Here is a 14,980-nt window from a genome sequence, read left to right as displayed (position 1 = left end):
GGCTGTCAAATATGTAAAGTTAACAGATAATGCAAGGATTTCAAAAATATGTTACATACCCTTCTTGTTAAATATCTTCAAAAATACACTCCACCTGCAGACTAATGATTCAGCAGTAAGAACTCATTAAACGGTTTAAAAAATGAAATAAGATAATTTAAGATTATTCATATAAGATACTTTTGGTTGTAACCAATAGTAATCAGCCATGACCACTTTAAACAAACAAGAATATACTGGAAGGAAATTGGAAGAAATCACGGATTCAGAGGAGATTGGAAACAGTCAAGACAAAATCAAGGATGACTCTGACATTCAGCATCCTTGAGTTCCTTGCACCCAGACCTCAGTTTGCATTTTTTAACATGACTCAGGGAGGTACCTGGCTGGCTCAGTCAGTAGAGCATGCGATGCTTGACCTCAGGGTCGTGAGTTGGAGCCCCACATTGGGCATGGAGCCTACTTCAAAACAAAACAAAACCCCAAAAAACATAACTCAGACTCTAAAACTCCTAGGAGAGAGATATTCCCTCCTTAATCAGCTGGCCATAGTTAGCTGATCAGATCAGATAGAACAAACAGAGCTTTGAGAGATTCACAGAGAAAAAGCAATTTTGAACTAGACCATCACCACAAAAATTTTCTCCTACTAGCACAATGAAAAGCAGAGTGTTTGTCTTCTAAGTAATTTTCCCTCACAGTGTTTTGCATCACAGTATTTGATAAGAGATAAGAGCAAGTAAAATCAGCATAAAACATAAAAAATAGGTACTTACATGTTATAAAATAAAGTGATTAAAAATGAGATCTTGAATAACATGTAAGTACATGAATTTTTTTCATTAAAAAGCAAAGACACTTAGATTTTAAAAATCTAATCCCAGGATATATAAAAATTGTCATTTGTTGGGTGCTTAATATATATGAAGAAGTTATAATAAAGGTAGAGGAAGTGAGTAAAGAGAAACTTGAGAAAATTTAAATGACAAACACAGTGCCACATGATTAGTAAACTGTAAAACAGGAATCTGTTATGTAAAGGCTGTGTCTATGACACTGCTTTATGTTCTTTATAAGAAATCTAACAAAATATAAGGTAAAATTCAAGAATTAACAAAAATGTCATGTAGGGGGAGGGGGAGGGAAATAAAAAAAAAAATGTCATGTAAACGTTGAATAGAAGTCCCCAATAACAGGTATTATTGATGCCAAAGTTAACCTTAAGGCAAAGACACTAAAAGGACAAAGATAAATTGATTTTCATAAAAGATGTATTCTATACTAGAGGTACAAAACTTAATAAACTTGATACAATAAATACAGAACCAAAATTTTTAAACTGTTAACAATAAAGATAGAAACATTTTGAGGAGCCATTATTACATGACAAATTATTAGTCAAAAAAATAAGAAATTACCACCTAATAAGTTGCATTACCAGTATCTTCTTAGATATTTATATGTCTAAAAAATTGTCACAAAAATTGGTCATACTTTCAGTGGATCAAATTGCTACTCAGCTACAGTGAGACTACAAATGTTAAAAAAGCAATAATTTTACTTAGGGTACGTTTTGTGGCGTAAGGTAATAGAACTCTAAAAGTAACCATTCCTTTTCTCCCACAGTAACTACCCCAGAGAGTGTACATTTAGAAATCAGTATTTCATCAAAAAAGATAAAGTTTAAGTGTTATGAATCAGACTGAGGAGACATGAAGATAGCCAACATCACATATAGATCAAATCTACAGGCTGAATGCTTTTATTGTTAAATGAGAAAGAAAATATTCAAGTCAAATGACAGGAAAAAAAATACATTTCAAGAAACAAGTACAACCAAATGAATTAAAAAAAAAAAAATCTTGTACTGAATATGTAATTCCTAGAGATGGTCTTGGGCAAGAACAGATACAAGAGGAATATTGGGTCAGAGCATCTATTTAGACAAAGAGAAGCTTAGGTTTCTATATTATAAATACATTTAGCATCTCCAAATAAAATGGACTAAATTCTAGCAAACTGCAGATGAGCAAAATTGAATTAAATAAGACAGAAAATTTACATAGACCATTACCTGAAGAAGTATTCAGAAAGTTCATCCTATAGGGCTTTTTTTTTAAGTAAATTTTAAATATAAATTGTTGCAGAATATAAACATGGAGAAATACCCAGGTCATCTTACGAAATTAATAACAAACCTAGTATTACCACTCTTGAAATGTGTTCAGGAAGTTCTTGGCACAGTTAAATAGAAATAAGAGCTTAATATGGAAAGAAGTAGTTTAATGTTCCCTTTACCTACAGTGATTTTGCCCCAGATACGCGCATGGTTGGCTTCTTTCTTACCAGTCTGTACCCTCATGTTACACCTTCAGAAAGAACTTCCTTGATGACCCTATCTGAAATTAGAAGGGATTTGTTATAGAAGTACTGAAAGAAATGAGAAAGTATTTCTCAGTTAATTAAAAAAAAATTTTTTTAAGTTTATTTATTTTGAGAGAGAAAGAGTGTGCGCACCCACAAGTGAGGAAGGGACACAGAATTCCAAGCAGGCTCTGTCACTGCAGAGCAGGGCTTGAACCCACGAACCATGAGATCATGATCTGAGCCGAAATCAAGAATGTTGCTTAACTGACTGAGCCACCCACGTGCCCTATAGTTATTTTTTTTTTTAAGTTTGCAGAAAATTTTAAATCACTGGAGAAAACAGAAAGGCAAATGATAAACTTGGAGGGGGGGATTGCAACATATGCTAGAAAAAGGTATGATAGCCCTATTATTAAAAACAACCTTTAGGGGTGCCTGGGTGGCTCAGCTGGTTGAGCATCCAACTTCGGCTCAGGTCACGATCTCTCAATTGATGAGTTTGAGACCCACATCGGGCTGTGTGCTGACAGCTCAGAGCCTGGAGCCTGCTTCGGATTCTGTGTCTGCCTCTCTGTCTGTCTGTCTCTCTCTGCCCTTCCCCCACTCATGCTGTCTCTCTGTCTCAAAAATAAACATTAAAAAAATTTTTAAGATAACCTTTAAAAAAAGGAAAGATTATAGGAAAATGGATAGATAATATAAATCAGCAATTTTCAGTGGAATAATAGTTAATATTTGAAGGCTTACTTAGATATTGGATCCTTTGTTAAGCTTGTCACTGGAATGATTTCATTTACTGCTGCTTTCATTGGATAGATGAGAATGTAGAGGCTCAAAAAGGTTAGATAACTTTCCCAAGTTCAGAACAGTATTTGTTTTCATTTTCACAGCGAAGTGAAAGAATAGAAAGAATATTGGTTTATTTCTGGATTACATAATTAAGATGATTTTCTTTTCCACTATCCTTTTCTATATATTTTTCCAGATCTGTGTGTCACTTTTATAATTAGAAAAGGTTCTAATTGTTCTTAATACTGAAGTTCTTTGAAGCAGTAAATGATCTTCTAGGGAATATGCTTACATAAACCATCCCACATATACCCAAGGCTTTTCTTTCCCTCAGGTGAATATTAAAAATAGCACATTTTTTCAAGCTAAATATTAGAAATGTTAAATGCTTTAATTGAATTTAGAATCTGGGAAATGCCTGATATAATGTTAAAAGGAAAATGGTTAGAACATACAAATGCAAATATCATACATGATAATTAAACATGCAAACTTCGTGGAATGAAAAACAAGAAAAAGGTAAGATGATACACCTACTGATTTTTTTTCTGACCTTTTCTGTATTATTTCATGTTTTTTATAGAGATCTCATAAGTAGAAATACCTCTTAAAAAAGTGTTAATAACTGTGGACATTGTAGAAGCCAACATACAGACATATGTATTCTATGTCTGGCCAGCTTAGACATTGTTATATCATATTTAATTTAGTCTAATATTTAACCTCTCAGTTACTGCTGTAACTGAGAGGTTAAATATTTATTTTGTTTGTCTTTTTAAGTAAAACCATTTATTTTGTTGTCTTTTTAAGTAAAACCATTCTTAATGTTTTTAGAAGTAGTGACCAAGATTATTTAAGTGCTGTGGTTTTCAGGGCAAGGACATTTTGTTCTATTACGAAAATAAATAGAGCAGTAACAATGAACTTCCATGGACCTATCATCTAGTCACTCTTATTTCATTCATAACCCTCTTATCTCACAACTTGCTCTGTTCTCCTCTCTCCAGGTAGATTATTTTGGAGCAAATCAAAACAGAGGTTCTGTTTTTTTTCTCACCCAGTCATAAGTGCTGATCAGGTTTTTGCCAATGAAGTTCTTAGAATCATATAGAACATAAAAGTTTGAGGAGACCTAAATATTATTTAGTAAAGTCTACATGCCCGTCTACCTGCTTAAATCTTCTAGTAGTAAAAAAGTTGCTGTTGCCTTCTAAGCAGACTTTAAATATTTGCCTAATACCAGCCATTCACATATACTTTCAATTCCTTTATATTATTTTTAGTAACTGCTTACATGGTCATTCCTCAGGGTACATTGAAACAATCTATATATTTCTTTGATATGTTTCATACATAAATGAATGCATTGTATTTTGAGCTTTGTTCCCTTTATATGAAGTAATTTTTTTTTAAGTATTTTGCTGTTTTCACAATAAAATTTCATCAGTGGATTCCCTAGATAATTGAAAGTTTAAGACAACATACAAAGACTCACAAATCATTTATAAACAGAATTAAATGTGAATTTTGAAAGTTTCTCTTTGGCAAAATTCTTTTTAGTGAGTTAGGAAAGACTTTTATAGACCCCATAGTAAATAGAAGTTACATTTCATGAACAAAATATTGGTTGTTAAGGCATATTAAATTAAGCTGCTAAAGGGTGCCTGGCTGACTCAAGTTGGTGGAGCATACTCTTGATCTTGGGGTTGTGAGTTTGAGCCCCATGTTAGGCTTAGAGATTACTTTAAAAAAAAAAAAAACTGCTACTGTCCATCTTATTCATAAAATATGAACCAACTGTTAGTGCTGCATTTAATGAGAAATATTAACTAATATTCCATCCCTCTGCTTATAAATAAAAGGAACCCTATTCTCTTAAAGTGTTTGAATATACTAATTTCTTGAGTATTTAAAAATGAAAGAGGGGGCACCTGGGTGGCTCAGTCTGTTAAGCATCTCTTAGTTTCAACTCAGGTTATGATGGTTGGTGCTCTGCACTGAGAGTGCAGAGCCTGCTTGGGATTCTCTTCTCTCTCACTGCCCCTCCCCTGCTCATAGTCTGTCTGTCTCTCTCTCTCTCTCTCTCTCTCTCTCTCTCTCTCTCAAAATAAATAGACTTTAAAAAAAGGTAAAGGAGGGGCGCCTGGGTGGCTCAGTCGGTTAAGCGGTCGACTTCGGCTCAGGTCATGATCTTGCGGTTTGTGAGTTCGAGCCCCGCGTCGGGCTCTGTGCTGACAGCTCAGAGCCTGGAGCCTGCTTCGGATTCTGTGTGTCCCTCTCTCTGACCCTCCCCCATTCATGCTCTGTCTCTCTCTATCTCAAAAATGAATAAACGTTAAAAAAAAAAACTAAAAATGGTAAAGGAATATAAAAATACAAGAACCTCATAACTAACTTCATAAGAAATAGGATATCAGACTCTTAAGTATAGAAAACAAACTGATGGTTACCTTCCAGAAGGGAGGTGGGTGAAGGGATAGGTGAAATAGGTAATGGGGATTAAGGAGTCTGCTTTTTTATAATGAACACCATGTATTATATGGAAGTGTTGAATCACTTGTACACCTGAAACTAACAGAACACTGTGTGTTAATTGGAATTCAAATAAAAAATAAATAGAATATCAAGCCCTAATGGCCTGAAGTTTTGTGTATCTTCTTCTAAAGGGCAGCATTCTGATGTATACAGATCTGGAACATAATTTTGTAATTCAATCACATCCAAAATACGTACATTTTCACAGTATTTTACTATGTAAAGAATGTACTTTGCCATGTAAAGAATATACTATGTAAAGTAAGAAAACATAACATTACTAGGAAATTAAAAGTACTATCAGACTAGAAAACCAATCTTTTTTCTAGACACCTTTAAAAGTTCCCCATATGTCATAAAGAATTAAGGATCATCAGGGCCTTGTCATTACTCAGTTTTGTATAGAATATGTATTTAAATGTATGAATATACTGGGGCACCTGGGTGGCTCAGTGGGTTAAGTGTCTGACTCTTTCGGCTCAGGCCATGATCTCATGGTCATGAGATCAAGTCTCATGTCGGCCTCTGCACTCAGAGCAGAGATTGTCTCTCTCTGCCCACCCCCTCCCCCCCACATACACGCTCTGTCTGAAAATAAAGATTTTAAAAATAAATATATGAATATATTCATAAGCATACACAGATATGCATGTGTATTTTTTTGCTTCTCCATCAGAATGCTAGGTTTCTTTTCCAGACACTGTTCTTGCCCCTTAAAGTACAGAATATTTCATCTTATATCTGACTCTTAAATAATTTTTCCATAATTTTATATGTAAACTAGTTTATATATTAAATGTTTGGGCATTTGTGTGTCCATTCTCATGCGTATTGATCATCATTTTGTGTGACCAGAGTGTCAAAGGCCAGAGAGTAAATATTTTAGGGTTTGTGAACCAAGAGGCAAAATTGAGAGTATTACTGAGGTATTTATATAACCATTTAGACTGTAACAATTTAAAACTATATAAAGCATTCTTGTCTCTTGGCTGTAATCTTCTGGCCTCTGAATTGGGAACCAGATTGTATTTAATAATATTAATATTTAGTGTCTAATAAATCATACAGGCAAAAAAAATAGTCTCAAACCTGAGTAACGTAATACATTTTTAGGCATAGTAAGTTTTAGAAAGTTAAGCTTTTTGAAAATAAAGTATCAAGAGTGCATTTTTGAAAGCTGTGTTTAAGATAAGGGTCATATGTGGAAGTAGTGATTTTCTAGCGGTACTATTTTTCTTTAAGTAATTTCTGTGTCCAGTGTGGGACTCGAATGCAGTATTCCCAGATCAAAAGTCACATGCTTCACCCACTGAACCAACCAGGTGCTCATAGCCATACTATATTGAATGCATTTGCTCCCTTCTCCCCAAATTTCTCTATGTGGAATTAGAATGAATACTGACTATCAGACATAATATAAACATTGACTGTGAGAGTGATCCAATTCACAGAGCACTTTTACATAGAAAACTCTTTCCTGACACAGAAATAAATTTATTAAAGTCAAGCAATTGAAGAAAATTAAAATGTAATAAGCACCAGTCTTGTGCTGGGTCTAAACTATATTTTTATTTTGTTTACATTAAACAAAGTTTTGTGGCTTTAAAAGAAGTTCCCACATGCTACTATAATAAAATGCCCAGTGTTGCTAATTCTTCTTTCCTAAAACATTGACTTGATATATCAGTAGTTTTAATCAGTTATCTTTGGTTTCTTTGCAGATCTTCTTCAACAGTATCGTACTGCTGTGAACAAGTTGAACAATGTGATTGAGGACCTTAACCGTCAGTTAGAGTACCTTCACACTCCTGATATGAAGAAGAAAAAACAAGAACTTGATGAACAAGAGAAAAATCTGAAACTAATTGAGCAGAAACTAGGTTTGTGCTTGTTTTTTGTTAACTTCTACTTTCTCTGCATGAAGATAAATATTTATGATTAGAGAGAGTTCAACTATAAGAAGAAAGAAGGTGAATGATTCATAACTTAAGTTGATGCTCTTGTCCTCCAAGTCCTTTGATAAATGATTGTAAGCTGTTTTCTTAGCAGGAATAGTAAGAAGCATTCTCAGTATTGTTTATTAGTTCTTTTTATAAAGAAGTTCATTTTCTGCACTTTCTGTCTTTACAGGTATGACTCCCACGCGTAAGGGTAATGACTCATTGCGCCATCCAACAAAGGTTGAAATGACAGATTGTCCAATTCCTCCTAAAAGAATGAGAAGAGAAGCTTCAAGACAAAATAGGTGAGTTTATTGTGATCTGAGAGTTATTATTGGTTAGTTTATCAAAGCTCTTGGGTCATCATACTTAAAAACCAGCACAGGGGTGCCTAGGTGGCTCAATTGGCTAAGTGTTCGACTCTTGATTTTGGTTTAAGTCATGATCTCAGAGTTAGTGAGTTCGAGCTCCACCTTGGGCTCTATGCTGGCAGCATGTAGCCTACTTGGGATTCTCTCTCAAAATGAATAAATACATAAACATTAAAAAAAATAAAAACATTTAAAAAAACAGCATGAATTATTTCTGATTTCCCCCTTGAGCCAGAATTAGGGTTTTGTTTTTGTTTTGTTTGAAAAATAAGTGATGAATAATGAAGATAAAACATAATTATTATATTGTCCTAGGATACTGCAGTTTTCTAAATGATTTTCGCTAATTATTTAGAAGTGTTTATAGTTTAAGCTATTTTATTTAAATTCAGTATTAAGATTTTTTTTTAATTTTTTTAAGTTTATTTATTTTTGAGAGAGAGAGCATGAGTGGAGGAGAGGCAGTGAGAAAGGGAGAGAGAGAATCCCAAGCAGGCTGTGCGCTGCCAGCCCAGAGCTCTATGTGGGGCTTGAATCCATGAAACCATAAGATCATGACTCAAGCCAAAACCAAGAGTGGGACGCTTAACCAACTGAGCCACCCTGGCATCCCTAAAATCAGTGTTAAGATTTAAATTGCATTTCTGTTGTTTGACCTACTTTGTAGATACAATACATTCTGCTTCATAGGATCAGTAGCTTGCTAAGTTAGAATATACAGAACCATTTGTATGTTATTTAATTAAAAAGTGCTTATATTGGTTGGTTGGGAAAATCAGATACCACTTAGATAGCTCCCCAAAATCCCAGCAAAGCCATCTGCAGCCTAACTCAGTGGTAAGAAAACTGTCCTTTTTTAGATTAGGTGTTAGTAAGGCCATCCCATAGTGAGATACTATGTATGGTACTGGGGTTTCTTGTACATTATTTCAAAAGGTTTAAATATGGACTCTGCCTGAATAAATGTCTCATATTGACCTTAGAGGAGTTTCTTTGAGACTCTGGTGTTTGGGATTGGTATTCCATGCCCTTTCATCTACATATTCTACATTTATTCAGTAACTGTGTGAATGCTTATTTTGTGCTGTATGTTGCTGGGTGAGTAAAAATGGCATGGTTCTTTCCCCCCTCATGGAGCTCTACAATCCTGTGCAGAAACATAGTTCCAAAAAGTAAACATTTTCCTATATATAAAATAATGTTAAGGTCTATGAAAGAAAAAAGGATTAAATGATAGAGAGTGGGGAAACTTGATTCTCAGGAAAGATCATTTTAGCAGAGAACTGAAGGGAAAGAAGCTGCCAGCCATACAGGGATTGGTTTCAGTCAGAGGGAAAACAGGCATGGAAGCTCAGAGAAAGTAACAAGTGTAGCATGTTTGAGGAACTGAAAAGATGCTTTTGTGTGGCTGAGGCATGGTGGAAAGAAGGAAGAGTGTTTGGAGAAGTAGCAAAAAGCCAGATTATCTGCCTCCCCTCTCCCCACAAAGATAAATCTGTGTTGCAAAAAATTGTGAGAGAAAATACTTTATATTTTATGTCCATTCTATGTTTTGAGTACCTAATATTGTGTGCTAACAAGGGGAAGGGTCTCTTAGAATAGCTTCCTTTAAAGTAAATTGAGAAGGAGAGCTACTGAAGTGATGAGATTATAAGAATACAATTCTCATCAATATGAGAGAGGTGTTTCCACACATGGGTATATGAATGATGTGTATTTGTTATGGGTACACAATATGTAGAAATTATTCTGACCACTGAAAGTGTGTTGGGACAGTACAGCATCGGAAAGAATATTTGCAATGGATTTAAACACATACAGTTTTTATAAATCACAAGTTCAAAATGCAAAAGAATCTTCACTGATGATCATTGGTAATTGCTAGGGTGCTGACTCATTGCTATAAAGATAGACATATTCATAAAGATATATGTGTTCTTTCTTATATGAACTGTGTTTCAGGGTAACCAAATGGAAAAAAAAATTTTTTCATAGAAATTCTTTAGGGGTGCCTGTGTGGCTCAGTCAGTGAAGTGTCTGACTTTGGCCCAGGTCATGATCTCACGGTTTGTGGATTCAAGCCCCACATCAGGCTCTGTGCTCACAGCTCAGAGCCTGGAGCCTGCTTCAGATTCTGTGTCTCCCTCCCTCTCTCTGCACCTCCCCTGCTCGCACTCTGTCTCTCTTTCCAAAAATAGCATTAAAAAAAAATTTTTTTTTAATTCTGATTTAAAATATTATTTATATAGGTGCACCTGAGTGGTTCAGTTGTTTAAGTGATCTTGATCTCAGCTCAGGTCTTAATCTCAGGGTTGTGAGTTCAAGTCCCACATTGGACCCTACACTGTGTGTGGAGCCTACTTAAAAAATCTTCAAATTGTAACATCATGATTTTGCCACCACTAATAAATAATAGATCCAGGCAATAATAATAGATACCCAAATGATTAGGTAAAAAGTTGATGGGAAAACTTAATAATGGAAAGATCAGATTGATAAACCTGAAGCCACTGATTGATCTTAGCAACACTAAAAGCAGGACATTTGGAATTGTGTGATTGAGTAGGAAGTAACCTGAATCCAATGAAGCTTCTAGTTAGTGCTTCCTGACTGAAGCTCTGTGGAAGAATTAAGCACTCGAGAAAATTATTTTCCCTAGGATGGTATGTAAATGGTAACCTTCTAGATGGTTTGGGAAGGAGGTTAATTCATTGCATCCAATCGATACCTTCCAACATAAGACCTTAATTCTCACAAACTGAGAACAGTTTGATTTAACTACCAGTGTACAGGAAATAAGGGGAATTTAGGAACAAGTTAAATGGTACCATCAGGAAGTAATCAGCCAATCCAGAATGTCAAGAATGGGACATTGTACAGGGCAAATGACTGGTTTTGTTAATTGGTCCCATAAAAGAAGGATAGGAAGAAGGATGAGCTAACTTTTGTAGGATAAAAGTGTTTGAAAGATGTAAGAATCAAATGCAATGTGAAATCCTTGTCTGAATCCAGATTTGAATCTTTAATATGACAACTTTGGAAAAATTTGGAGAAATTTTAGTGTCTCCTAGATATTAGATACATTAAGGAATTATTTTCTGTATAACATTATATAGTATTTACATTAAAATAAATATATTAGAAATGTGTACTGAGGTATTGGTTAAATAACCTCATGTCTGAGGTATACTCTAAAATACTGCAGGAGGGGGGAAAAAGTGACAGGATATCAAAAGAAGATTGGGCAACACATTATAAAATTATTGCAGCTTGAAATGGGAATTCATTATATTCCCTCTTTTTTCATGTAGGTTTACTATAATGTTTTTTTTTTTCTTGGCAGTTTTTTTTTTTTTTTAATTTATTTCAGTAATGTCTATACCGAGTAAGGGGCTCAAACTCAACCGTGATAACAAGAGTCAAATGCTCTTCTGACTGAGGCATATAGGCACCCCTACTATAATTTTTAAAGAAGTATTCTATTTTTTAATTTATTATGGGGACCATATTTCCAGTTTTCTAAGAGACCAAGGAGAAAATTCCTGCCAAGCAGTTCTAGAGTAAAGTACACATTTTTAAAGTTGCACCATAGCCCCAGACCTTGTAGTTACTAAAGTACAACTATACATGTCACTGATTTGGATCTTAATTAAGATTTTAATTAAGATTTTGTAGCAATTCAGAGGTGGCATGGGCTAGAGTTGATTTTTTTTTTTTTATGTTTACTTATTTTGAGGAGCATGAGCAGGAGAGGTACAGACTCTCTAGAATCCCTATCAGGCTCCACACTGTTCATCACAGAGCGTGACTCGGGGCTTGATCCCAAGGACCTCAAGATCATGACCTGAGCCAAAATCAAGAATCAGATGCTTAACTGAGCCACCCAAGTGCCCTGATTTTTTAGTTTATCATTATGTTGTTAGTAGTGATAGTATCATTTTCATTAAAGTCATACATGTATATAAATCAAATGCCATATAAGATTTAATGTTCTGTAATGTGAGCCACATGTTTTATTCTTTAAGTTTTCTAGGAGTTGTGTTAAAAAGAAACAGAGGCACCTGGGTGGTTTAGTCAATTAAGTGTCCAGCCTGGATTCAGGTCATGATCTCATGGTTCATGGGTTCAAGCCTGGGTAGGGTTCTCTCCTGTCAGTGCAGATCCCACTTCGGATCCTCTGGCCCAGCCCCTTCCCCTACCCCCCCCCCCCCCAGTGTGCGTGTGCGTGCTCTCTCTCTCTCTCAACATAAATGAATAAACTTAAAAGAAGAAGAAACATTAATAGATTTTTTTAAGTTTATTTGAGAGAGACAGTGACAGCACAAGTGGGGGGAGGGTCAGAAAGAGAAGGAGAGAGAGAATCCCAAGCAGGCTCCACGCTGCCAGCGCAGAGCCAGCACAGGGGTTTGAACTCAAGAAACTGTGATACCATGATCTGAAATGAAACCAAAAGTCAGTTGCTTAACAGACTGAGCCACCCGGGCACCCCTTAATAATTGATTTTTTTGAATCTAGTATATAAAATATTATCACTGTAACATGTAAATAGTGTAAAAAATTTTTGAGATATTTTAAATTCTTTTTTTTCATACAAAGTCTTTGAAAATCAGAAGACTGTAAATCTCTAAGAACTAGTTACATTGCAAGTGCTCTGAGCCACACGTGGCTGGTGGCTACCATATTGGAGAGCACGTATGAAAAGGGGCTTATGATGATGAAATCATGTATCCTATGCGTTCTCACCCATCCCATTCCCAGAGACAACTTTACTCAGTTTTAGTTATTCTGTTGCTGCCTCCCTGTTTTTTATATACTGTGTCTGTCTTGTTTTACCAGCTTTAAGACAGTACAACTCACCTGGCCCCTTAGTGTGGAAGTCCATATTGCTTGGCCAACCTAATGACTTTTGGACTGAATTGTTTGGAGGTGTTTTAGAACTTTCCATCATGATGCAGAAGGAGTTATAGTCACAAAAATCAGAATATATTATTAGGAGAAGGATAGAGCCAGGATAAGGTGACAGATTACAAATACTGTTACTGAAAAAACTAAAGTCAAACTTCACAGAAAAATAGAAAAAATACATGAAGACAACAAAGGAGACACAAAAAAACAATTCTGACTATTGGGAATCCTAGAATGAAGAAAATGGAGAGGCAAAAATATGTGAAAGAGAATTTCCCAGGGATTATTAATACATGAAAGGGCCCACTGAAGGCCCAGCACACTGACCATACTGGCACAATGACTGATGTACCAGAATATATTTCATAGTAAAATTTTAGAGTATCAAGGGAGAGGGGAAGAGCATAAATGTTTCCGGAAAGCAAAACAGAACCATATTGTCTGTACAGCTTTTGACACACAGAAAATAAAGCATTGTTGTTTACCTTTGTGGTAGCAGTGTTAGAAGTTTAAGGTTGAAAATGTGGTTTTGCATCCTGTTTATCTTTGGAAGATTTAAAATGTTTAAGCTTCCATTTAAAATTTAAATTACTGGGGCGCCTGGGTGGCTCAGTCGGTTAAGTGTCCGACTTCGGCTCAGGTCATGATCTCGTGGTTCACGAGTTCGAGCCCCGCGTCGGGCTCTGTGCCGACAGCTCAGAGCCTGGAGCCTGCTTCTGATTCTGTGTCTCCCTCTCTCTCTGACCCTCCCTCCATTCATGCTCTCTCTCTGTCTCAAAAGTAAATAAACGTTAAAAAAATTTTTTTTAATTTAAATTACTGTTTAATTAGTAATTTCCTCATCCCTAATCTCTGCCAGTTCTCCATAGATCTTGAACCAATAATTCTTGCACAATCTCAAAAGCTTCAGAGCATTTGAAATGAAAATATCTTGAGGTACCTGGGTGGCTCATTCAGTTAAGCATCTGACTCTTGGTTTCAGCTCAGGTCCTGATCTCATGGTTGTAAGATCGAGCCTCCATGTCAGGCCCTCTGCTGACAGTGCAGAGCCTGCTTGAGATTCTCTGTCTCTCCCTCCATCCCTCCTTCTTTGTCTGCCCCTTTCCACTCACATGTGTGCGCTTTCTGTCAAACATTAAAATATATATATCTTAACAGAATTGAAATACTGATATATTTCATCCATACAGTTGGAAACAAATTTAATATTAAGTAGTAAATAGCATAACTTTGTATTTACGTTATTTTTATTTGTATGTATATTACATACTTCTGTATGTTAACTTTTATAGAGATTACATACTATATTTTGTCAACTCTAAGATGATATTATAAGAATCAACATTATTTTATGAAACATTAAAACATTGCAGATTTACTCATGACATTAAAAGGTAGGCTTCCAAGATGTTAAATGTGGATCTTAGAATCCACAAAATATGTTTGGCCATGTATGATAGTGTGCAGTAGGCTCATTTTCTTCAGTAGAGGCTTCAGTTTCCTAATTCATTTTCTACTCATAGAGTTAAAAATTAGCTGTTTATCAAAAATGTGCATCTTCTGTTTGGAGATGGCAGTTCAGGGAACTCTCTTTAGGAAATAAAGTATTGAGATATATCTGACAAAAAAAATACTGGCATACATATATATATATATATATATATATATATATATATATATATCTCAAAGTGTTGTTCATTGTGTTCATGTCTATATGAATAGGATTATCAGTATTTTTAAATGTTTTTCCTTTTGGGGCGCCTGGGTGGCGCAGTCGGTTAAGCGTCCGACTTCAGCCAGGTCACGATCTCGCGGTCCGTGAGTTCGAGCCCCGCGTCGGGCTCTGGGCTGATGGCTCGGAGCCTGGAGCCTGTTTCCGATTCTGTGTCTCCCTCTCTCTCTGCCCCTCCCCCGTTCATGCTCTGTCTCTCTCTGTCCCAAAAATAAATAAAAAACGTTGAAAAAAAAAAAAAAAAAAAATTTAAATGTTTTTCCTTTTGCTGGTATTTTGTGACTTATCTATAATAAGCATTATAATTCTTGTTTATTTCTAAAGCAGTAATCTAAGGAAAA

The 14,980-nt window shown here is 35.4% G+C and overlaps 1 protein-coding gene across 1 annotated transcript in view; it reads left to right on the top strand.

Moving 5' to 3' along the window:
• The window catches only part of SMCHD1 (structural maintenance of chromosomes flexible hinge domain containing 1), a 156,068-nt gene that overhangs the window by 139,717 nt on the left and 1,371 nt on the right, over positions 1–14,980 (top strand). The window contains exons 46-47 of the mRNA XM_078435388.2: positions 7,413–7,571; positions 7,822–7,936. Coding sequence (XP_078291514.2) covers positions 7,413–7,571; positions 7,822–7,936 — 274 coding nt within the window. The remainder of the gene's footprint in view (positions 1–7,412; positions 7,572–7,821; positions 7,937–14,980) is intronic.

This window comes from Panthera onca, chromosome D3 (genome assembly GCF_046562875.1).
Source record: "Panthera onca isolate mPanOnc1 chromosome D3, mPanOnc1 haplotype 2, whole genome shotgun sequence".
NCBI lineage: Eukaryota > Metazoa > Chordata > Mammalia > Carnivora > Felidae > Panthera > Panthera onca.
Note: the sequence above shows the minus strand (reverse complement) of the source record. Positions and strands in the feature narration are given on the sequence as shown.